General features: G+C 45.3%; 1 protein-coding gene across 1 annotated transcript; it reads right to left on the bottom strand.

The window, feature by feature from the left end:
• Positions 1-1919: 1919 nt before the first annotated feature.
• On the bottom strand, positions 1920-22517 carry Matn3 (matrilin 3). Its single transcript, XM_059248529.1, has 8 exons — positions 22307-22517; positions 16962-17528; positions 13775-13900; positions 11958-12083; positions 9620-9745; positions 7253-7378; positions 4979-5089; positions 1920-2709 (listed from the first exon to the last, which is right to left on the bottom strand). The coding sequence occupies exons 1-8, from the start codon at positions 22515-22517 to the stop codon at positions 2675-2677; spliced, it is 1428 nt and encodes a 475-aa protein (XP_059104512.1). The 3' UTR covers positions 1920-2674.
• Positions 22518-23082: the final 565 nt, after the last annotated feature.

The following is a 23082-nucleotide window of genomic DNA, read 5'->3' as shown; positions in this document are numbered from 1 at the left end:
GAATGCTAACAAAGTCCCCAAATCTAGAAGTTCAAGTAGAGCCACTCCTGTGGAGTTATTTGGTCTCACCATCTTCTTATTGTTTGTGGTTTTCCTTTTTTCATAATCTGCAGCTATCAATATTGGTTCATATACTATAGCATGCACTTTACAGAAGTGTTAATTTCCCCACTGGAGACTTTCCCCATCCCAAGCACACACCTTTGAAGCCTTTGACTTTGGTCTATTGTCTCACTACTTCTAGAATTTAAGAGTCCTGGGTGTTTTTGCCTTCAGTATAGAGGTTCCTCAAAAAAAAAAAAAAAACCTAGAAATATATCTACCATATTATCCAGCCACGCCACCATTAGGTACATACCCAAAGAATACAGGAATCCAAGACAGTGTCCAACAGAAATGCCTGTACATCCACATTTAACATAGCACCATTTACAATAGACAAGTGGTGCAGTCAGACTAGGTTCTCATCAGTGGATAAAAAGGTGGCATGGATACACACTGAATAATTAGTCAGCCATCAAGAAGATAACATCATTTGCAGGAACACAGATGGAACTGGAAATCACGTTAAGTGAAGTAAGTCAGGAAGACAAGTACCACGTGGTTTCTCTTGTTTGTGGGATGCGGAGGGGGCACGAAAAATAGTGGGTTTTAGAGAAGAGGAAGAGAACGGGCAGGAGGAGACTACAAGAGTGGAAATGGGACATTTGTCTAAAAAATGTCACAGTGAGGGGCTGGCAAGGTGGCTCAGCAGGGAAAGGCACCTGCCTCCAAGCCTGCTGACCTGAGTTGGATCCCTGGAACTCATATGGTGGAAGAGAGAACCAATTCCAAAAACTTGTTCTCAGACTTCCACATGTGCACTGTGGCATGGTACATGTACATCCATACACCCATAAACACACACACACACACTCAAGCACACATACAAATATGTAATTAAATTTTTCACTGATTTTATTTAGAAACTTTTTTTCCATTTACCCTGAACTGACTGACGTTTTAAGCCTCAAGAGTGTGTGAGATTAAATTATTGAAAGAGTATCATTATTTTGTTCTGTTTATCAACTGTTACATATTCAAGAATTACCAATTCAGGGCTGGAGAGATGGCTCAGAGGTTAAGAGCACTGACTGCTCTTCCAGAGGTCCTGAGTTTGATTCCCAGCAACCACATGGTGGCTCACAACCACCTGTAATGAGATCTGGTGCCCTCTTCTGGCCTGCAAGGACACATGCAGACGAACACTGTATACATAATTAATAAATAAAATCTTTAAAAAAAAAAAAAAAGAATTACTAATTCAGTTGTGGGGCGTTTACCCACCACCCCCACAGTTCCCCAGAGTTTTCTTGAGTGCGAGCAGCAAGAAATATTAGATAGAAGGATTTATTGCTGAGAATCTTGCGGAGATAAACAGATAGAAAATAAAGGATAGCCTCAAGAGGGCCTGGAACCTATTCCAAAGGGCCCGACTGTCTCTGCCCCAGGGTTTTTATAGAGACGCCAAGGGGTGGAGCAAAAGACACCCCGCCCCCAGCACAGCCAAGTGCAGACCATCTCAGACACCTGCACTCAGGCCCGTGGTCCTAATCATCCTCTATGCGGACCTGCTGGGTAAAGCCACGAGGAACCCAAGAACAGGCTCCCACATTCAGTACAACACAAACACATCTAATAAAAAAATATACAAGAATCACCAAAAAATCAGCCATGACATTAATATAGAAAGATAGGAACTTTTATTATATTAAAAACAATACAGACCAAAACAGATCAAGTAGCACAAAGTTTAAAGAACTGTTTTATTCCAAAAGTTATAAACTACACTTAAAAAGTACATGTATTAGGTATATTTTGAGTGAAAAAGATTAGACTTATTACTGACATTTTTAAAAAAGATAATATTAGGTCTTGTTACTTGTTACACTAGTTTTATAAATATGTAATTTTGCCAATTACATGCTCAAAAACAAAATGATAGAATTCAGGGGTTTTTTTTCCCTTGGCAAAAATCTTAGCACCCTAAGTTTACATCCAGCTCTCGTTAGTTTTCATTTCTATGACATAAATGAATCAAAAGTGTTATGTAACATTCACTTAATCTCTGTCAATTAATTTTAGATACATGTATTATAATCCCTTGATTGTAGCTTTAATAATATTTCAGCAAAAAAAGTATTAAACAATTCTAAATATATTCATCTCGGTTTAATTATTTGAACTTTTTCTATGTAAATATTTCATAAAATTTGCACTCTCAATAGTAAGGCTGGCTTGTATTATAAATATGACCAAGAGAAAAGAGTCAAAGTTTTATGAATATGATCATCTTACTAATATAAACATTTAAAACTTACATGGCTCAATCAGTAGATAACAAAACATTAAACTTTTCACTTTTCATCTCATTAATGATTTCACAGTCACAGCTTAGAGACACTAAAGCTTGCTCTTTATAAGGGTGTGCACATTTATTTCCTTGAAAAATGATACTGATTCTCCAGGAAACCCTCATACTGTTTACTGAATAATACTCAAGCATTTATAATGGCAGATTATTAGCAGGGACATCAGAGATAACGTGTATTAGAGAATGAGAGTTGTGCATACCAAGCACTCCACGTTTCCAGGCGAGAAGTTTTGAGCAGTTTAACGATGCACTTGCCCATATTCAGTTAACTTGCAGCTTCTTCAAAATGTTGTCAAGTGGCTAGATGTTAAGGCCAAAGCAACTTATTTTTACGCATTAGAAAACATAAGCACACTTTCAAACACTTCAACACAGAAGAAAATTATGTCCCATTCTAAGTGAACAAAACGATTTTCTCATCAAAAGCCTAATCTAAAATTCAAAAATTCAGCATGAAATTACACTCCTGCAGAGGTCTTCAAGTATTTCCCATCCAAACTTGAGTTGGAACAGCATCTCTCAGTGGGGAGCAATGCTTATGAAGTCTTGATTAAAGGAATTGCTGAACTGTCTGTTGGTTTGGCTCTCTGGAGATTTTACATTTCTAGGAAATAGACTTCAGTAGATGAGGGAAGAGAAAGATGTCTTCCGTGCATGGTGAGGAGAATGGTAATACTAATATGGGAAGATCGAACGCCAGCTAACCACCAATACCATCCAAAGCATGTGAAAGATTGGGAAACTGATTCCTCCATGCTGCCTGGACCCTCCCCTCCTTCAAAGTCTGACTCCTAGGTCATGCCTACCCCAGTCTGAATTCCATTCCTCTGAGGTGTATAAGAATAGAGTTGTTAACTTGAGCGATGCTGAGATAAAGCTCTTTTCCAGAGCTAGTGCTCCAAGTACTGACTTTGAAATTTTCAAGACAGTGTCATGTTACATTTTGAAAACCATCTTTTGACATCTTGGCTTGCCAAATTATATAACCATGTGTTGTCTGAGGTTCAACATCCAATAGATCCGCTGATTTTTTTTTTTTCTGGACATAGGAAGATTTTCAGCTAAGAATTACTTTAAAATGGGCTGGAGAGATGGCTCAGCAGTAAACAGCACTGACTGCTCTTTCAGAGGACCAGGGCTCAATTCCCAGCACCCACATGGCAGCTCACAACTGTCTGTAACTCTGGTTCCAGAGGATCTGGCACCTTCACACAGATATACAAAGAGGCCAAACACCAATGCACATGAAATAAAAATTAAATTTAAAAAGAAAAAAGTTACTTTAAGAAATCATAGCTTAGTTGCTCTGTTATGTAAGGGGTGGATTGGGCACACATACTGCTATTGTTCAAGGTACTAGGGAGCTGAGCAGCGGTGGCTCAAGCCTTTAATCCCAGCACTTGGGAGGCAGAGGCAGGCGAATCTCTGTGAGTTCGAGGCCAGCCTGGTCTACAGAGTGAGATCCAAGACAGCCAGTGTAACAGTTGTTACACTGTAACATGAGAAACCCTGTCTTGAAAATAAATAAATAAATAAATAAATAAATAAATAAATAAATAAATAAATAAATAAATAAATAAATAAATAAATAAAATGGAGAGATGGCTCAGAGATTAGGAGCACTGGCTGTTCTTCCTGAGGTTCTGAGTTCAATTCCCAGCAACCACATGGTGCCTGCCTCACAACCATCTGTAATGAGATCTGGTGCCCTCTTCTTGCCTGCAGGGACACATGCAGACAGAACGCTGTATACATAATAAATCTTTAAAAAAAAAAACACTAGAGAAAGAAATATGTGGTTTTTATAGTTAAATGTTGAATGAGTAAAAAGGATCTATCATGCCAGTGAAAAAGAATTCTCTTCAAGTGCATTGCCATCTCTTAACTTACAGCAATGAATAAGATGCTTGGCAGTAGAATATCCTAAAATGTTTGGCTCAGTTGTAGTATCTAGGTTGGCTTCTAGAAGCCACAGCCATGGCATTAGTGTGTTTACTGCTGTAATTAATGTGTCAGTCAGAAATTGAAATTTATAAATAAATTTATAGAAGAAGACAGAGTCCGGATTGTAGCACAGTTGGTGAGAGTGTTTGCTCAGCCTGCTGAGGCCCTGGGTTTAATCCCCAGTACCTCATAAAACCAGGCATGCCGGCACAGACCTGGGAAGTGAGGCTAGAAGGACCAGAAGTTCATGGTCATCCTCATCTGCATAGCAGGTTTGAGGCTAGCATGACTATATGAGACCCTGTCTCAAAAAAGAGGAGGAGGAGGAGGAGGAGGAGGAGGAGGAGGAGGAGGAGGAGGAAGAGGAGGAGGAGGAGGAGAAGCAGGAGGAAAAGAGAGAAAGAAAGAAAAAGAAAGGAAGGAAGGAAGAGAGAGAGAAAGAGAAAAGAGGAAGAAGAGGAGGAGGAGGAGGAGGAGGAGGAGGAGGAGGAGGAGGAGGAGGAGGAAGAAGAAGAAGAAGAAGAAGAAGAAGAAGAAGAAGAAGAAGAAGAAGAAAGGGAGGATAGGAAAATAGGAAAAAGGGGGACGAGGAAGAGGAAGAAAACCTTCCAGAAAGGATATGTTTGGTGTTCAGCTTCTGGAGATGGGAGGTGACCTTCTCCTGGAATGCCAGTGTGGCTTCACAGCCACAGGCGTCTTCTACGGAAATGAGGCTTCGTGCTTCCTCAATGTCTGAAGACAACGACAATACACAAAATGTTATAGCTAACCAGAGATTACAACAAAGTGGGGTTCGGGGGTGCAGAGCACCCGCCTAGCACAAGAGGAAAAACCAAGGAATGATAGCAAATTAGGAAATCAACAATCCACTCCAACATTGCCACTTATGTAAAAGCATATTTCAGCAGGTAAAATCATCTAAAAGCAAACAGAAAAGAGAACATATTTGCTAAAGTAAATTTTACAGGAACCTCTATGAGGAAACGTTGGGGAAATGTTTGTATTTGTCAACTGGGTGACGCTTATGTGAGAGTTCGTTGTATTTTTCTTCATGTTTTTGCCATTGTCAGAAATCAGCCATGATATAAAGTTTCTTCAAAGTGTTCGGTGAAGCCAGAGTCACAGAAACAAGACAGTCACTGGGAGGCGGTGGCACACGCCTTTAATCCCAGCACCCAGGCAGCAGAGACAGGCAGATAGATCTCTGTGAGTTCAAGACCAGCCTGGTCTACAGAGGGAATTCCAGGACAGTCAGGGTGGTTAACATGGAGAAATTCTGTCTCAAAAAGCAAACCAAAAAAAAAAAAAAAAAAAAAAGAAAAGAAAGAAGACAGTCTTCCTATCCTACTGGTTCTCTTAAGGAATGGACATGAGAACAGTTAGCTATTTGTATAACCAAAATACTTCAAAGATTAAAACTAGTTAACTCCTGACTTCCTGCAAAGGATTGCTATTCTGTTGAATGATTTGAACTAAGAAGTGTAATTTTTACCCTTACATACTTTGGAGCTAAAAATTCAGAGCTATATTGACAGCCAACCTGGATACCCATAGTGTGTGTGTGTGTGTGTGTGTGTGTGTGTGTGTGTGTGTGTGTGTCTGTGTGTGTATGTGGTGGGTATGTGTGTGTCTGTGTGTGTGAGATGGATGTGTGTGCATGTGTGTCTGTATCTGTGTATGTATCTATGTGTGTGTGGTGTGTATGTGTGTGAATATGTGTGTATGTGTGTGTATGTATGGGTATGTGTGGTGGGTATGTGTGTGTGTGGTGTGGGTATGTATGTGTGTGGTGGGTATGTGTGTATCTGTGTGTGTGTGTGTGTGTGTGTGTGTGTGTATGTATGTATGTATGTATGTATGTATGTATGTGTAGACCAGGGGTCAAGTGTCTTCTTTTATCACTGGCCCCCTTATATTTTGAGACAGATGCTCTCACTGAACCTGGAGCTCACTGACTGGCCAGGAAGCCCACAGAATTCTGGGATTACAGGCATGGGCCCCCACACTTGACCCTGTAGTGGGTGCCTGGGATCTGAACCCACATTTGTACTTTCCCTCAGCCATCCCCCCAGCCCCTGTCTAATTTGTGAAGCAGAGTCTCCCCCAGCCCACGCTGGCTTGAACTACTGATCCTCGTGCCCATTCCTGGCCATAAGTATCTGCCCAAATCAGCCACATGCCAATCATCTCTGTGCAGACTCTAAGATGGACAATCAGTCCAGTGTTCTTCCTTCACAGACGCTAAGAGCTGTGAAGCCACATGCCCAATGGGATATTCTTACTAAAACATGCCTTAGAAAATTATAGAGCAGGGGGGTATAGCAAAATTGAAAGTTGAGAGAAAGATCCGTTCGCAGTAACATAAAAGAAGAATAAAATACTTAGGAGTGTTTTCATGTATATGACTTGTGCACTGAAAATCACAGAACACAGTTCAAAGAAATTAAAGAGGTAAACAAGCAGAAAGAGACCCACAGCACTGAGTGCACTGGGAGACTGTTAAAGTGGCAGTACTCCCCTAAACTGACCTAAGGAGGCCTATTAAAGTCCCCACTGACATTTGGGAGGAAGCTGACAAGTCTCTAGCAGAGTGAGAAACATCCGTCATTGTCCTGCAAGTGCAGAGCTTTAGACAGAAAAGCAAAAATTCTCTGGAGACGAACTGTTGGGATAGTAAATTTGCCGTTATGCATATTTTATCACAATAGCAAAAAAACAGACTTAGAGACATTAGTTAGGAAGAAAAGTGAAAGAAGAGGATGGGATCAAATCACAGGGAGCAGACTATGTGGCTGAAGACGACAGTAACTCGATATCCTAAAAATTAAAAAGGAAAGTGGCTTCCTCCTAGATTTTCCCATTGAACAAAAACCTACTCAAAGGGCCAGTCTTCACCTGAGCACGTCCTCTTGTCGTCGTTCAAGGTGTAGCCCGGGAAGCAGTCGCAGTGGTAGGATGCTGCTCCGTCGCTCACACAGATGTGCTGGCAGCCGTGAGTGCCCAGAGCACACTTGTTTCGGACTGACCCACACCATGCAGGAAAGAAAATGTTTACCCATTAGTTAAACAGAACACGAAACACAAACTTCTGGAGTACAAAGCTTTGTGGGCCCCAGCCAGCACTGAGGATGAAGCCTTCAGCAGTCGCCCAGAGCTACCCCCGGTGTTCCCGGAAAAAGAAATGGCTTCCTTCCCCACATGGTACACCCTCGGCCTGATCTGTTACCCGGCCCTTCCTTCCCCTTGGCTCTCCTGCAGCTGTCTGAGGGGACTTCTCTTCTCTCCTGGATGGCACCGAGTCTTGGTGGTAGTACAGAGCTTACCTTGGGCATTTCTGAAGCCTGTCAACGTTAGTTATAGATCGTCACCAAAAATAATCGACTAGGAAGGCTCGGGTGGTTCTTCTTGACCGAATCTAGAATCACCGGGGCCATGTCTGTGAAGGTGTTTCTAGATCGTGTTAACTGAGGTAAGAGGAGTCACTACAGAGGTGGCAGACACTGTGCCCTTAGGCTGGGGTCCAGAACAGAACTAAGAAAAGAACATTCCTGACTCTCGGATCCAATGGGACCAGCTGCGTCAAGCTCCTGCTGCTGTGACTTGCCTGCCGTTATGAACTGTACCCTGGAACTGTGAACAGAATAAACTCTTCTTCCTGTTGCTTTTGTTGGGCATTTTGTCACACCAGGGAGGTAAATCACTGTGTGCAGGCTACATTTGATGCTATACACACACACACACACACACACACACACACACACACACACACGCACACGCACACGCACACGCACGCACGCACACACGCGCGCGCGCGCACACGAAGGACTATGTTGCCTGAAGACCAACCACTGATACCTTATGATGTGGGACAAAAAACACTAATAGACACTAATCTTCTCTCTCTCTCTCTCTCTCTCTCTCTCTCTCTCTCTCTCTCTCTCCCCTCCCTCCATCTCTCTCTTTCTCATAGAGACAAAGAAAAACTAATAGCTTAATAAGATTAATGATGATATATTCAATTAAATCCCGAAGTACTTTCCTTTATCACATAAATAGTATTTCGGAGATTAAGATAGCTTGCCCAAACTTAAGTGGAGAACAGAGGGAAAAAACACACCGGTGCTGTGTCCAGTGACCTAGGACAAGTGAAAATAACTTAGTGAACCCACAAAGGCTCCTGGGAGACACAGATTCTTCAGATTCTTTCTCTGCCATTACAAGGGCCAAAGCACTGTCTTTGTTCCTAGTCTTGTGCTGATCATAGTCTTCCTCCTTCTGTCTCTGTAGCAGCTGGGATTAGAAGCCATGTCTGACCTGATTTCACTTCTTAAAGAGGCCAAGAGCCAGACATGGTGGTACACATGCACTCAATATGCAGTAAGTAATCCTGGCACTTAGGGTTACTTCAGGGCCAGCCTGGGCTGCAGGAGACACTGTCTCAAAAAAATAAAATAAATAAAGGAATCCAGTGATATGCCATTTCCCTTCATATATCTAGTCCCCGAGGAAGAGGAGCAGATGGATCAAATCTGAAAAGCACTAATGTACCAACCTCAGCAGCACCTCAGGAGCAAGAACGCCCCTCCAAATGGAGGGCTTTGATGCGTACAAATGCTTCCCTGTTCCACCAGTAAGTTTAAATCAAATTAATGAGGATTAATGGTCCCGGCAGGGGCTCATTAGCCAAGTCACAAGGCCCTGAGTCACTGAAGATTGATCGGCTAGAACCGGTCAAGAATGTCCCCGCTTCCAACACCTTGGAAGGTCTGTGTGGCTCTAAATCAAGCCCTTACAAAGCCTCCTTTGCTGAAAAAGATTCCAGCTTAAAGATCAACACTACAGAAAAGTCTCGGGCCAAGTTTTAACTGGATAAAGATCAGTTCAGCCTATCACACCAAATAATTACTGCCCAGCTGACTTCCTCTATTTGCTTAAAAAGTCTCCAGTGTACAGGGTTCTAAAATTTTTCCTGGATGGAGACCCCATATATCATTAGCTTTGCTCATATCCCCCATTCCCTACTCATTTCCCAGCAATTTTCTGAAGCGATCTATGTTTGTAAAAGCCGGTGAGCTCACCAACCCCCTGGGCAACTAAATGTGTAAGCTGGGCATGCGTCTAAACGCGTAAGCTAGTCAGATTCCTGAGCCCGCGTCTTTCTGCCCCCCGCCCCTCAAAGAACCTCTTTCCTGGTGAATTACATGTTGATTTCACCACCATAGAAAGAGTCAAACAGGGAAGGATTTGTTGAATGGACTTTACCTGAACATGTTTTCTTATCTGCATTCAGAGCGTAGCCCTCAAAACATTCACAGTGATGGGACCCGGCTCCGTCATTCACACATATGTGCTGGCAACCATGTGTACCCGAAGCACATTGGTCCTGAGCTGCCAGACAAAGGTAGGTCCAAGAGGGAAAATTGAAAATTAAAAGTCCAAGAGTCTTTTATTACCCATAGATAGAAACATGCTGAAAAACAGCCAGAAATAAATGAGAAGGAAACCGGCCGGAGGCTAGGCAAAGCTGTCAGCGTTGTTTGCTCTAAATAGAAATTAACAGAGTTAATAAAATCCTTCACACATGATAATTATTCCCTGACATGAGACTCAGTTCTTCTTTCAATATCGTCAATGTTGAGGGTTTTTTTTTTTTTATAACCCAAGCATCTCATTAATACTTAATGCATTCCTTTTAGGTTTACAGTACTTATTCCAACCCAAAAATAAACCAGCCAATTATGCAGCTAATTGCACTAGATCCAGGGGGAAGGGGGGGATCAGAGTTTGGAGAAATTCTATTTTAGCAGTCGTTTCATAAATAAGGTAAAAGAGTCCCAGAAGGCCAACTAATTTAGGGCAGGTACATGTATTCAATGTACTTCTCTGTGACAGCTAGATAAATAGACAACAGCTAGTTAGATAGATAACTAGATAATTCGTACAGAAAGACAGATATACAGTAGACATGCATATTTGGGTTTGTTGTTGTTGTTGTTGTTGTTGTTTTTGAGACAGGGTCTTACTATGTAGCCAAGGCTAGCGTGAAATCTTCAGCCTCCTGAATGTTGAAATTGCAGGCATGGATCCCACACACAGAAAGAAGGGAAGAGGCTTGTATTGACATACTGTAAACTAGTGTGGTGGGGGGAGGATTGAGACAGAGTCTCATCTATCACCCAAACAGACCTGGAAGTTGCAGTGACCCTCCTGCCTCTGCCACCCAAGTGCTGGGGTTATATCCAGGAGCTGCCATACCCAGCTTTAATCTATTTTTTTTTAACTTTTAAATTTTTACTTTTAAGGCAAGTTCAGGCTTTTGAAAAACTTACTTCCTCTATTCCCAAATGCTAACAATTTAGGTAAGTCGATTGTGATAACCAAAAACATTGATACAGCATGATTTCTTAATCTCCACTCAGCGTTCCCAATTCTTCTCCTAATGTCCATTGTCTGGTCCAGGATCCAATCCAAGATCCCACATGCTATGAAGTCATCATATTCTGAGACCTCTCATGAGTCTACCTTTGTTTTTACGACTTTGACACAATTGAGAAGTACTGGAAACATTGTGAACTAAGAATCTCTTCCTTTGGGTCTGCCTGAGGTTTCCTCATGGTTCTAAATTTTTAGCAATAATATGCCAAATGTGCTGCCAGGTCACATGAGACTCTCAGGGATGGAGGGAGCAGTCTCATTCCAGATGGTGTCTCTCAAAGACAGGGAATGTGAGAAGAGCAGACAGCTCCTGCGGCTGCTCAAACATACCTGAGTCTCTAATATACTAGACGCACATAATGGGATTCCAGCGCACCAGAGACCCACAGAACGGCACCAAGCCCAGGGTGTCGCCTGCTTCCTGCCCTTTGTCCACAGACACCCTGCCAGGACACAATGTTCCCCGTGTACACCCTCACATGACTGGGGTTGCGAGCCATTCAGGATCGCTGGATAATAGCACAATGTACCCTTAGCTGATTGGATGATATATGTGTACATGTGCCAGTGAACTTCCCCATTAAACTAGAGCTGCATCCCATGCTTGTGTCCAGAGTCTGTTTCCTGGGTAACTCATCATGACTCTGCAGTCCTCACCCCCTCAAACCTCCAGAGCAACGCCCCACGAGTGAGGTCATGTCTAGTGATGTAAACGTTGATCTCTCATTACTTGATAAGGTATCTGCCAGGTTCCCTCCTACAGAGTTACTCTCTCTCTCTCTCTCTCTCTCTCTCTCTCTCTCTCTCTCTCTCCATTTCTGATTTCTCATACAGAATTTAGAAACAGAAAATCTAACTGGGCAGAAGTGGTGCACGCCTTTAATCTCTGAGTTCAAGGCCAGCCTGGTCTACAGAGAGAGTTCCAGGACAACCAGGGCTACACAGAGAAACCCTGTCTCAAAAAAAAAGAAAGAGAGAGAGAGAGAGACAGAGAGAGAGAGAGAGAGAGAGAGAGAGAGAGAGAGAGAGAGAGAGAAGAGAGAGAAGAAAAGAAAAGAAAAGAAGAAAGAAAGGAAGGAAGGAAGGAAGGAAGGAAGGAAGGAAGGAAGGAAGGAAGAAAAGAGAAAATCCCCAGGGTGCCAAAAGCGGAACCCAGCCCACTCACCTGCACAAGACATCCTGTCTGCCTTCAAGGTGTAACCTTCATAGCACTCGCAGTGGTAGGAGCCATTTCTGTCGTTCACACAGATCTGTTCACACCCGTGAGTGCCGAGGGCACACTTGTCAACAGCTGTCAGAAGATAAGCATGGAAAATATGACACATGGAAAGGAGGAGGTAAACAAATCCTTACCAGTCACATTATCACACACACACACACACACACACACACACACACACACACACACGCACGCGCACACACACACACACACACACACGCATGCACGCACGCATGCACGCACGCACACGCACTAACAGAGGGAGTGGGCACAGACACTGATGGAATTGGGATCCTACTCTCTGGTCCTGTTCCTTCACCAACAGACCCACTGATACATACACCCCTTCCTTCTTCACATCTCAATTTCCTTATCTAGAAAATTAGCCGTTTGAACTAAATGGTGTCTGTTTCCATCACCAAAACTCTCCTAGGATTAAAGAGAAAAAAAAAATCTAATTCCTACTCTTCATTGCCTCTGTGTGGTGTTTAAGTACCACTGAGCACCGCCTTCAGGATTTCTCTCTACTTCTAGTATACACAAGTGTATAGTCATAGGGAGGAATTGGGATGCTTGGATCTAATGAAATAAAACCCAGGAAAAATGTCAAATCTCCTAAAGGATCAAAAGCTTTGGATCCTGGGGGAAAGTCAATTCACTGGCTAAGAAGACTTCCAAAGGACCCAAGTTCGATTCCCAGCATAGATGGCAGCTCACAACTGTCTATAACTCCAGTACCAAGGGACCCAGTGCTCTCTTCTGGTCTCTGCAGGCACTGCATGAACATGATGTACGTGCATTCCTGTGTCTATGTCTGTGTGTGTAACATTCAAATAAATTTATAAATTAATATAAATTTAAAAAATAAAAGGTGGTGGTTGTGGATGCCTTTAATCCCAGCACTAGGGACGCAGAGCCAGGAGGATATCTGTGAGTTCGAGGCCAGACTGGTCTACAGAGCGAGATCCAGGATAGGCACCAAAACTACACAGAGAAACCCTGTCTTAAAATAAACAAACAAACAAACAAAAAGAACAAAGTATAATGACACACACATATGAAGATGCCATGATAAAACCTATTTGCATACCAACCTAAAATATTAATTTTTAGAAAAAGAAGGGACCAAAGTGACAGTGTTTATGGGGACGCACTGCTTTGGCCCAGAATCTAGCTTTGATTCCTAACAGCACAGTCAGTGGCTGGCCACCTGAACTCCAGCTCCCGGGGGATCTCTGACACCTTGAGGCTCTGTGGGTACCTGCACATACCCACACACAGACACAAACGGAATTTAAATTTTATTATCTATTTATTTATCCATTTATTCATTCATTTACTTTGGTTTGGGTTTCTGGTTTTTTTGGGGGTTTTTTTTGTTTGTTTTTGTTTTTTGAGACAGGGTTTCCCTGTGTAGCCCTGGCTGTCCTGGGACTCACTCTGTAGACCAGGCTGGTCTCGAACTCAGAGATCTGCGTGCTTGTGCCTCCCAAGTGCTGAGGTTAAAGGCCTCCACCACCTGGCTTTATTTATTTATTTGTTTGTTTGTTTGTTTGTTTGTTTATGGAATAGTAAGTAACAAGGCCTGTGCTAGGCTGCCCTGAGTAGGTTCTCACTTTTCGCTCGTGTTCTCTACCAAGGACAGCTGCTGAACAGCGCTAAACCCACCAGAAGACACTTGAGAGAAAAGAGGTTGAGGTCAAAGTCTAAGAAAAACCCCACCCCTGGAGAAGAGGCGTCAAACAGCCCCTACGCAGCCTCACCTGAACACGTTTTGCGGTCGGCGTTCAGGGTGTACCCTTGGCTGCACTCACAGTGATATCTGCCATCACCATCACTGATGCACACGTGCTGACACTGGTGTGTGCCCAGCACACACGGGTCCAGAGCTAGGCAAAGAACACACACGATGAGCACATCGCGATACCTAAGAACCCTTTTAGACACTTCCTTCCATTCCAAAAGACACTGCCTCCAGGTTTCTTGCTGACTCCATGTTGACCTCACTATTTAAAAAAAAAAAGGGGGGGGTTGCTTTCTGCCTCTGCTTTTACTAAATATTTGATTTGAGATGTTGCAGATCTATAAGTATAGATCTTGCTATATATACCATCTCACAAAAGAGAAAGGAGATTCTGAATCCGGAGGTGCTGGAATCAAACGTTTCCACTGGTCAGGCAACTTGATGTTTTATTTGGCCAAAGTATGTACCCACAAAACAGATAATCTTGCCTCTCGACCCTAAGAGTTGTGGAGAATAATAAGGTACTGTCAAGAGTGCTATGAACTAGTGGTAGCTGAAACCTTGCTTGCAACAGTTCCTTCCACATTTTGTGCCTAAAGGGAACTGGACCACAAGCACGCCTATCAGCCTGGAACCGACTCCCACGTGGGCCGTGAGACGTGCTTGAGCATGCAAATAGTGCAAGGCCATCCAGTCAAGAGCCTCCCTCCACCCACCCATCACGTGTCCAGGGCCCAGACATCTACTTGGGTTCTCAGTAGCTGCAAAGACGATGGGTTCAAATTATAAACACAAAGGGATAAAAAGAAAAGCCTGAGATGACGTCAGCTAAATCATATCTCTACCTTTTCTGCTCCTGGAAACATTTATATTTCATTGGAATGACGCCCTCCCCTCCACACACACACACACACACACACACACACCCAGTGACGTGTTTTAAAAGATGAATCAATGAATTTAGTCATTTCTACAAAACCAAGGCCTGTTAGTGGAGACCAGCACTCCTGTAGCAGGTAACCCAGCCTCCAGTGCCCTTGGCAACAGGACAAGGTTAATATTTTCCCAAGGAGTGCCTTTCGTGCAATGATCTTTCCAGCCCGTTGACTACAACAAGCTGCCCCTCAGTCGTTTTTTCCAGAGAGGACATCCCCCTGCCCCCCCCAATCCCCCCGTGCCACCCCCAGAACAAGCAGGTCTTTTGTAAGAGAGGAAAAAGATTGCCAGTCACCACTATTACTTTACAGCCTTGGAGGCCACCCCCAGTTGCTAACTTTAAGACCCAACTGTAGCCACAGACCAGAGCCCTGACGGAAGAGCTCTCGGCCACAGCTCGAGGGGGTTTTCTGGGAAAAAGAAAGAAAGCCACTTTCTTTCTAGAACCTACTAAAAAATGCCAAGTCGCTGCCATCATAGCCAATGGTGTCTTGTGAACGCCCAGTGTCCTGGGATACGGAAGACAAGGGGATCTCAGCCAGGTCTGGCTGAGATGAGGCCAAGGTTTCATCTACCATTTCCCGACCCACTGATGATCCTGGGTTCCACATTCGTTTAGATAGAAAGTCTCATTGATACTTGCAACTGGAATCACTGGCTCACTTGCCTGTCTTTTCCACCGACTCCATAATGGTATCTGAAGGCTGGGAGGAGCTACCTTTGACTTTGAACGTGGTGGTCAACATGAGTAGACACAGAACGCACCTGGCACGAAGTGTCTACATTTAAGAATTCACCTAAATTGGAACAGTGCCCATACTCTCTTCAACCATTCCGCAGAGGCTTTCAAACAATCGTCTCCGAATGATTTTTTAAAAACATGATTCCCACAAACCAGAATTCTATTTTTCTGAAGTTTTTTTTATAGCTTTCTGTTTCCTTTTTCTTTTTAATGACATGGTCTCATGTAACCCAGGCTGAACTCAAACTCAGGATGTAGCTGAGGCTAGCTTTGAACTCTGCCTCTCAAGTGCTGGGGTTATAGGCGTTACCATCACACCCAGCTCACATCCTGATCAGGAAAAACAAACAAACAAAACAAACAAACAAAAAACTTCCAGATTCATGTTGTTGCATCTTATTAATTCATGGAAAAAAAACTCTAATAAAATTAGCATGTTCGTATTCAAACTCCATCTGAAAGGAAGAATACAAGATTAACAGAATGATTTGTTTTTAATCTGTTTCTTGCGTCTAAGTGAATCAGAAAGCCCAGCCCTCCTCATCTCTAATCCAATTATTCCACCCAAGAATAAGCAGAGAGAGAGTCGAATCTGAAAATGAGCTTTCATTACATGCACATGGACAGTGACGTTGGGATCCTCCCAACATCCTTCCAGTGATCCTCCCAGGGGCAGACGCCACTCCAGCGTCTCCGTCTCCGAGAGAACAAGAGAGGCCCTGTTAAATCTAGAGATGTAAAGCGAAAGAAAACATTTGGAGGTGAGGGGAGGAATGTTAACTGTGGAGAAGAGGGGACTGAAGAGATGTCTTGAGTTTGGGTGTTTGGGGTTTGGGTTTTATTTCTGACCCCATCAGGGAGCAGGGGGACTGTTTATTCTGGTTATTTCCAGAACTTAACATGTCTAACGCAAACATGAAGGTTTTATGAGCAAACCAAGTTACATATAGTACAGCCTTGTACTTCTAAACCAACACCATGTGTTTAGGTTGGTTAAAAAAAAAAAGCATGGCATGTGTTTAATTCTTCCATAAAATTTCCATCCCCTCCCCAAAAAATGAATATACTGCTTTTTCCAGGGGCCTGGAACATTGGCTCACAGTTAAGAGCACATACTTCTCTTGCAAAAGGCCCAAGTTTGGTTCCCATTGGCCATCTGGGGTGGCTTATAACCGCCTACAACTCCAGCTCCAGGGGATTTGAGGCTCCGGCCTCATCTCCTACCCACACTCATGTGCACATACCCACACACATATACATAATTTAAAAAAATTAATCTTTAAAAGCCAATTTCCGAGTACACAGTGCATGAATTATAACATCCTTGCTAGTTGGAAGTTAAGACTTACCAACGGCCAGGCGATGGTGGCGCATGCCTTTAATCCCAGCACTCGGGAGGCAGAGGCAGGTGGGACTCTGTGAGTTCCAGGCCAGCCTGGTCTACAGAGCGAGATCCAGGAAAGGTGCCAGAACTACACAGAGAAACCCTGTCTCAGAAAAAAATAAAATAAAAATAAATAAGACTTACCACAGAAAGTTTCCTGGAATCTAGCAGAAAGCTTCTCAATGACTCCATAGGTCTCCACATAGAACACGTGCTCCTGCAGGGGCTTGCTAGCCATCATCTTGAGGGACTCCATATCGGCCCGGTCCACACCCACAGCATACAGCTCAATGCCAGATGCCCGGGCCCGGGCAGCCACCTCGTTCACTTCGTCCTGGGGTCTCCCATCAGTCACAATAATAGCTACCTTGGGGATGTTAGACATGGGGCCCCGAGCTCCCGCCTCCGCAGTGAAGGCTTCCTCCATCGCTGTCTGGATAGCCAGCCCCGACATCGTGCCTGTGGACAAGGGTGTGATCCGAGCCACAGCCTGTTTCAGGGCCTGCTTGTCTGAGTAGGTGTTGAGCTGGAACTCGATCTTCACAGTGCTGGCGTAATTCACCACAGCCACCCTCGTGTCGGCTGCCCCGATGTCCAGAGTGTCAATGATGCGGGACACAAAGGTCTTCACTTTGGTGAATTCCAGAGGCCGGACGCTACGAGAACTATCAATGATAAACACCAAGTCCAGAGGCCGGCTCTTGCAAACACCTGCAAGGAAGGATATGGGCAACACAAAGGCTAAGCAGAGGTCAGACCACGATCAGAAATGGGACGGCTCTCACTCCCAGAGAACTCTGGGATTCTGGGAAGCCAGGCCTGGCAGCATCCCCCAATCCCAGCAGTACCATTGCCTGCTCCCTTCCTGGAGGCCATGCTTGCTCTAAGCCTTGAGAACACCCAGGCCTTCAGAATCCCGTAGTGAGAATTCACATGGAAATGTGACTCTTCCCAACATTGTGCTTGGAGACTTATCCCGCGATTTAAAGTTCTGTTCCTGAGAGTCTTTGTAACTCCTGGTACTGAGGGGATCCCGACCCTTCTTTGGCACTTGGCTGAGACAATGGGGTAATGACTTCATCTAATACACACCTACCGCACTTCCATCTTTGGGAGTGGATTTTGTTTTAAGGATCAGAGATGATGACCTGGTGCCTCTCCTACCCCCCCAAGCTTTCTTGGCCACTACTCTTTGCATTTTTTCAGCTGTCACTTGCCTATACATCTGCCACAATGGCAGAGAAGAAGAATCCTCACCTTCAAAGCTCTTATATCCTTTCTTGCGCCCTCCAGTAACTCAACACGTGCTCATTACCACTTACTCTTTCCTAGTTTTCATTGATTCCTCTAACCCGATTTGCACAGCCCTCTCATGTCCCCCAAATCCAAGCCACTGTGAAGACTAGATGGGAGAGAGTCCAGTTATCACATCTCTTTTTCAATCCATTCTCCACTTCCAACCAACATACACAAGCATGTGTATACACACACACACACACACACACACACACACACACTCACACACACACACAACACAGCCCTAGATGGAAATGAGGTCCTTAGGAGGTGTCTGTCACGGCTCCTCCTTTCCTAATAAAAGGACAGATTGATGCTATTTGCTCAGTCAGTATGTAGATCCAAAACAAATCCTCAGCACTGAGTGGTGGTGCCGGCTGTAGTAAAAGCACTTAGGAGGCTAAGGAAGAGGAAGGCAAGTTCAAGATACACAGTGAGGCACTCTCAGAAACACAAGAGAAATATGTTTTTGAAAAACACATCATTTAGACTAAGTCATTTCTAAGAGGAAAGACAGTCTGGAATAGGGAGCTTTGCCTCTGTCATGGCTGGGTTTTATTTGTTGTTGTTTCCTTTTGAGAGCTGGAGATCAAGCCTGGAACCGTGTGTGTGTGTGTGTGTGTGTGTGTGTGTGTGTGTGTGTGTGTGTGTGTGTACTAGGCAAGTATCTACCACCGAGCTACATGCCCAACTCTTCGGTTATTTATTTATCTGTCTGTCTATCTATTTATTTATTGTTTCTTTGAGAGAGGATCTCCTGTAGCCTTGGTTGGCCTCTAACTCACTACATAGCCGAGGATGACCTTGAGGACACTGTCCTCCTGCCTCCGCTTTCCAAGTGCCTAAGATTACAGGCATGTACCACCACACACAGCCTTTGAGTTTTGTTTTCAAAAATTGGAATTTTAACTGCTTGATTTTATCTTATCAGCTGGATGTACTCTGTTAATAAAACAACACCCTATTTTGAAAGGCACTGTAGACATCCCAGAATGGTAACACACGGATTCTGTGAACTGGGCAGTACAGAGGTTGCATCACACACATCTGGTGGAAGTTTGGGAGGAGCAAACCCTGAAAAGCAGTGGGGTAAGCCTGGCCTCCACGACTCCGAGCCCCAAGGCCTTTCCAGTACACGGCAGCTGCTCCTACTGAGGCAATGTTTTCCCCCACAAAAATTAACATCATCTCATGTGCCCAGCCAATGTCTGCATGTTGACTTTGAGTCACTACCCAAAAGATGCCGTATGTCATGTATTTGGTTAAGTCAAGAGGAATTACACATCTTTTTTTTTTTTTAAAGCAATTCCACAATTTCCTTTAAGATTTCCAGGGATCAAGAGCAAGGAAGAGGACCTGTGTCAAAAATCTTACCTGGACACAGGTCTGTATATTTTTGCACTACTGAAGTGGAAGGAAAAAACACCGTAGTGCAAGCCTTGTAACTCAACACTTACACTAACGCCCAAGTGGGTGTCTCTCCAACCCAGTGGGTTTTTATAACTCGACATGCCTCATTTTACCCTTCTCCATTTGGATTTTCTGAATTGGGTGTGTGTGTGTGTGTGTGTGTGTGTGTGTGTGTGTGTGTGTGTGTGAAAGCTCTGAGGTGTAGTGGGTAGAATAATAACACCCCCAGAATATGTTCCAGTCCTTATTCCAGGGACTGATGCATATGCTGCTAAGCATGGCAAGAGACTGCAGCTGTGATCCGAGGCTTTTGGATGCGGAGGTTACCCTAGATTTTTCAGATGGAGTCAACAGAATTACAAAGGTCCCTAAAAGTGCAAGAGGTCCACTGAAAAGGAGACCCAGTGACCAAGACGTGAGATGGGCTCTAGCTGCTGTTGCTTGATTTTGAAGAGGGAGGCCAAGGCAGAGCCGAGGACTGCAGTAGCCTCTGAGAGGCTGGCAAGGCTGGCAAACACTTCTCCCTGGTACCTCCCTCCCCACAGGACAGGGATGCAGCCCTGCCAACACCTTGGTATTTGCCTAGGGAGAACAGCGTCAACCTCCAACCTACAGAACTATAAGTTAATATTGGGGTTGGGGATTTAGCTCAGTGGTAGAGTGCTTGCCTAGCAAGCACAAGGCCCTGGGTTCGATCCTCAGCTCCAAAAAAAAAAATAATAATAATAATAATACTTTGTGTTGAGTTAAGCCACTAAATTTATAGTTATTTGTTTTGAAGGCAACAGAAAAGTAATACTGGAATCTTGGCCAGGGTGGCAACAATTAATTCCATGACCATGCACCTCTTTTCTTATCCCTACTCCCTCAGCAAAGGTACAAACTGTTTTTGAATCTTACTCTTACTTCTTATATCAGCAGTTTGATTCTCAAGAAAAAAGAAAGTGGGGCTGGGAGTGTAACTCAGGTGGAAGGGTGTTTGCCTGGTCCTGGGTTCAATCCCGAGTACCACAGAAACAGGGTGAGGTGGTACGTGCCTGTAGCCTGCCATCCCAGCAGAAGTTCAAGGTCATCCTTGGCTACATAGCGAGTTTGAGGCCAGCCTGGGCTACATAAGACAGAGGGGAGAGGGAGAGAGAGAGTGGGGGGAGGAGGAGAGAGGGAGGGAGGGAGACTGAGAGAGAGAGGAAGGGAGGGAGATAGAGAGGGGAGAGAGAGGGGGAGGGGGGAGAGAGAGACTCCACAATTTTGCCCATCTTTACCTGTCTTGTCAGCGGTAAAAGCCAACAGTAAAGCTTACCAAGTCCTGGTTGCAAGAGTGGTTTGGAGGAGTAGAATGTGGTGTTTATCAAGGGATGGCTGCTCAAGATCAGGTTTGGAGGTCAGGCTGTGAAGGACCATGGTCACTGTGTGCAAAATCTAGCCTCCTCTCCCAGTCCTATCCCCCAAGGAGGAGAGTAGAGGTAAAGTTCGTTTCCAGAGAAAAGGCTTTCCCCTCGACCCCAGCCTGGAGCAACCAGCCTGCTCCACTTAACCCCCATGAGCCCTGCTTGCCCCCCCACCCCACCCCTGCCCCTGCCTAAGTGGCAATGAATGCCCTTCCCATTCTAAATCTGGAATTTCAAGTCACGGATGATGGAAGAGTTTCCTGAGCCAATTCTCAGCATATCCAGCAAGTCACAGGAGGGGACAGGCCATTCAAATCGGCCCGACAGCATCCCTGGCCAGATGAGCCTGGCCACCTAGAACATGATTGGCTACAGTCTCTCTTTCCAGCCAAGACCAGACAGGCTAGAGCTGGATATTTGGGTAAGGAAGAGACAACCTTCTGTAAGGGGTATGGAGAGCATGCTGTACAGTAGAAGGCGCCCTTGCTTGACTTGTTAGGACTCCACGTTTCAGTAGGGGACCTGATGCTAATTCTGCGTCATTTCACTATGCTAAGCCTTGGGGTCCCTCTATGGGTTGTGAGGGGTCATGGAAGGACGCCTATCAGCTTCGCTGAGCTCTGTAGATTTCCTCTGCTCAGAGCAAAATTAGTGGCCAAGGGGGAAAACGGGATTGTTCAACGAAGACCAGACCTGCCTGGGTCTTTGGCGATCTGACAGAGCATGGGTTGGAATGGCCGGGAGGTGGGGGGCAGTCAGCTTAAGTAGAATTACTCAGTCGTGGGCAGAACCGAGTATAGCACCAATATAGTTACAGGACATGACAGTTTGGTCTTCCTTCCTAGTCCCACCCCACCACCCCACTTCCCCATCCTCCACTAAACCATCCCTTCTTCCAGATCTTGGGTTCTTTCTAGACCCTTTCTTCCATAGGCAGAAAGGCACACACGGTGAATGCAAAAATAGATGGAGATTTCCAGATAACTACAGAGTGTCAAGAAGGGTTTGCTCTCCCTAACCAAGAAATCCGAGCCAGGTAGAGCTGGGAACCCCCATCTTATTCCCTGGCTGGAACTCCTGCAGATGCGCGATGCCCCCTTCCCAAATCACAGGTAAGTTTGAACTTCGGGATACCAAATGCTATCATGGTCGTGCGCATAATATTACACCCCCAACCTTTATCCCCGCCCTTTGGCTGTCTGATCCTTAGTTTCTGCGCAGGATTGCCGGGAGAAGGATGCCTCCTTCAGCATCCCGCTTGGAGGCTGGGGCGAAGGAACATTCGGTGGATGTGGTACGCTGCCTGCGTTCAGGGGTCCCCGCCCCTCTTCCCACCTCCAGCCGGGGCTACGTCTCCCTCTCCTGCCAAGCGGTCCCCAGTCAGCCCTACTGTACCTGCACCGCGGGCCCCGGAATAAGGCGTACCGGCGGGAGACGCCCGAGCAGGAAGATGCCCGGGGCTGCCCCCCGGGATACGTGTCCCCAGCCTTCGGACGCTCGCCCGGGCCAGTGGTCCAGGAGCAGCGGGGGGTAGTAGCAACAGCAGCAGCGGCCAGAGCAGCAGCAGAAGTCCCGGGAGGTGGCGCGCGGGGGCTAGGAGCAACATGATGGGCTAGGCGACCAGCCGGGGTCTGTGAGCCGCGAGGTGGCTGGGGCTTGCAAGGTCAGGAGGCCGCACTTTGGCAGCCAATTTAAAGGTCCCGCTCATGAGGCTCCGCCCCGCCCCGCCCCCTGGAGGGCCATGCCACAGGGGACCCTGGAGCCGCCAAAGGCCAACAAGAAGCCCTGTCTGCGCATTCCAGTGGCAGGAGCGGAATGTCTGGGGCTAGGAGGCCAGCGGCACGGTGGTCACCGCCCGCCTAGTCCGGTGGGCTCGGCTGGGTGCCTCCTGGATGATTGCCTCCTTGTAAAACCCGGCTGGGGTTGGGGGGACGCCTGCTCCACCCTCTTGTGCCAGCCAGGTCTGTGCCCCAGGTCCTATTTGACAACCCCCTGGGTTCTGTGCCCTCTCAGCTGCAGGTGAGCCCGACTCCCGACTGAGAGCGAGAGTCACACACAACACACCTTTCTCCAGCCAAGAAAAGTCAAATTTTGCTGTTAATTTTTTTTTTTCAGGAAAGGCCTCACAGATTCTATTCATCATGAATAGGATGCTTTCTTCCCAGTTTCAA

The sequence above is a fragment of the Peromyscus eremicus genome, chromosome 22 (assembly GCF_949786415.1).
Source record: "Peromyscus eremicus chromosome 22, PerEre_H2_v1, whole genome shotgun sequence".
NCBI classification, from domain to species: Eukaryota; Metazoa; Chordata; class Mammalia; order Rodentia; family Cricetidae; genus Peromyscus; species Peromyscus eremicus.
Note: the sequence above shows the minus strand (reverse complement) of the source record. Positions and strands in the feature narration are given on the sequence as shown.

Bases quoted from the DNA above. Each gene is read 5' to 3' on its own strand.
- Matn3 (XM_059248529.1), bottom strand. From the start codon at position 22,517: ATGTTGCTCCTAGCCCCCGCGCGCCACCTCCCGGGACTTCTGCTGCTG. The intron at 17,529-22,306 runs GTACAGTAGGGC...CCTTCCTTGCAG, and splicing joins TTCCGGGGCCCGCGGTGCAG to GTGTTTGCAAGAGCCGGCCT. The intron at 9,746-11,957 runs GTGAGTGGGCTG...TTTGTCTGGCAG, and splicing joins AGACAGGATGTCTTGTGCAG to CTCAGGACCAATGTGCTTCG.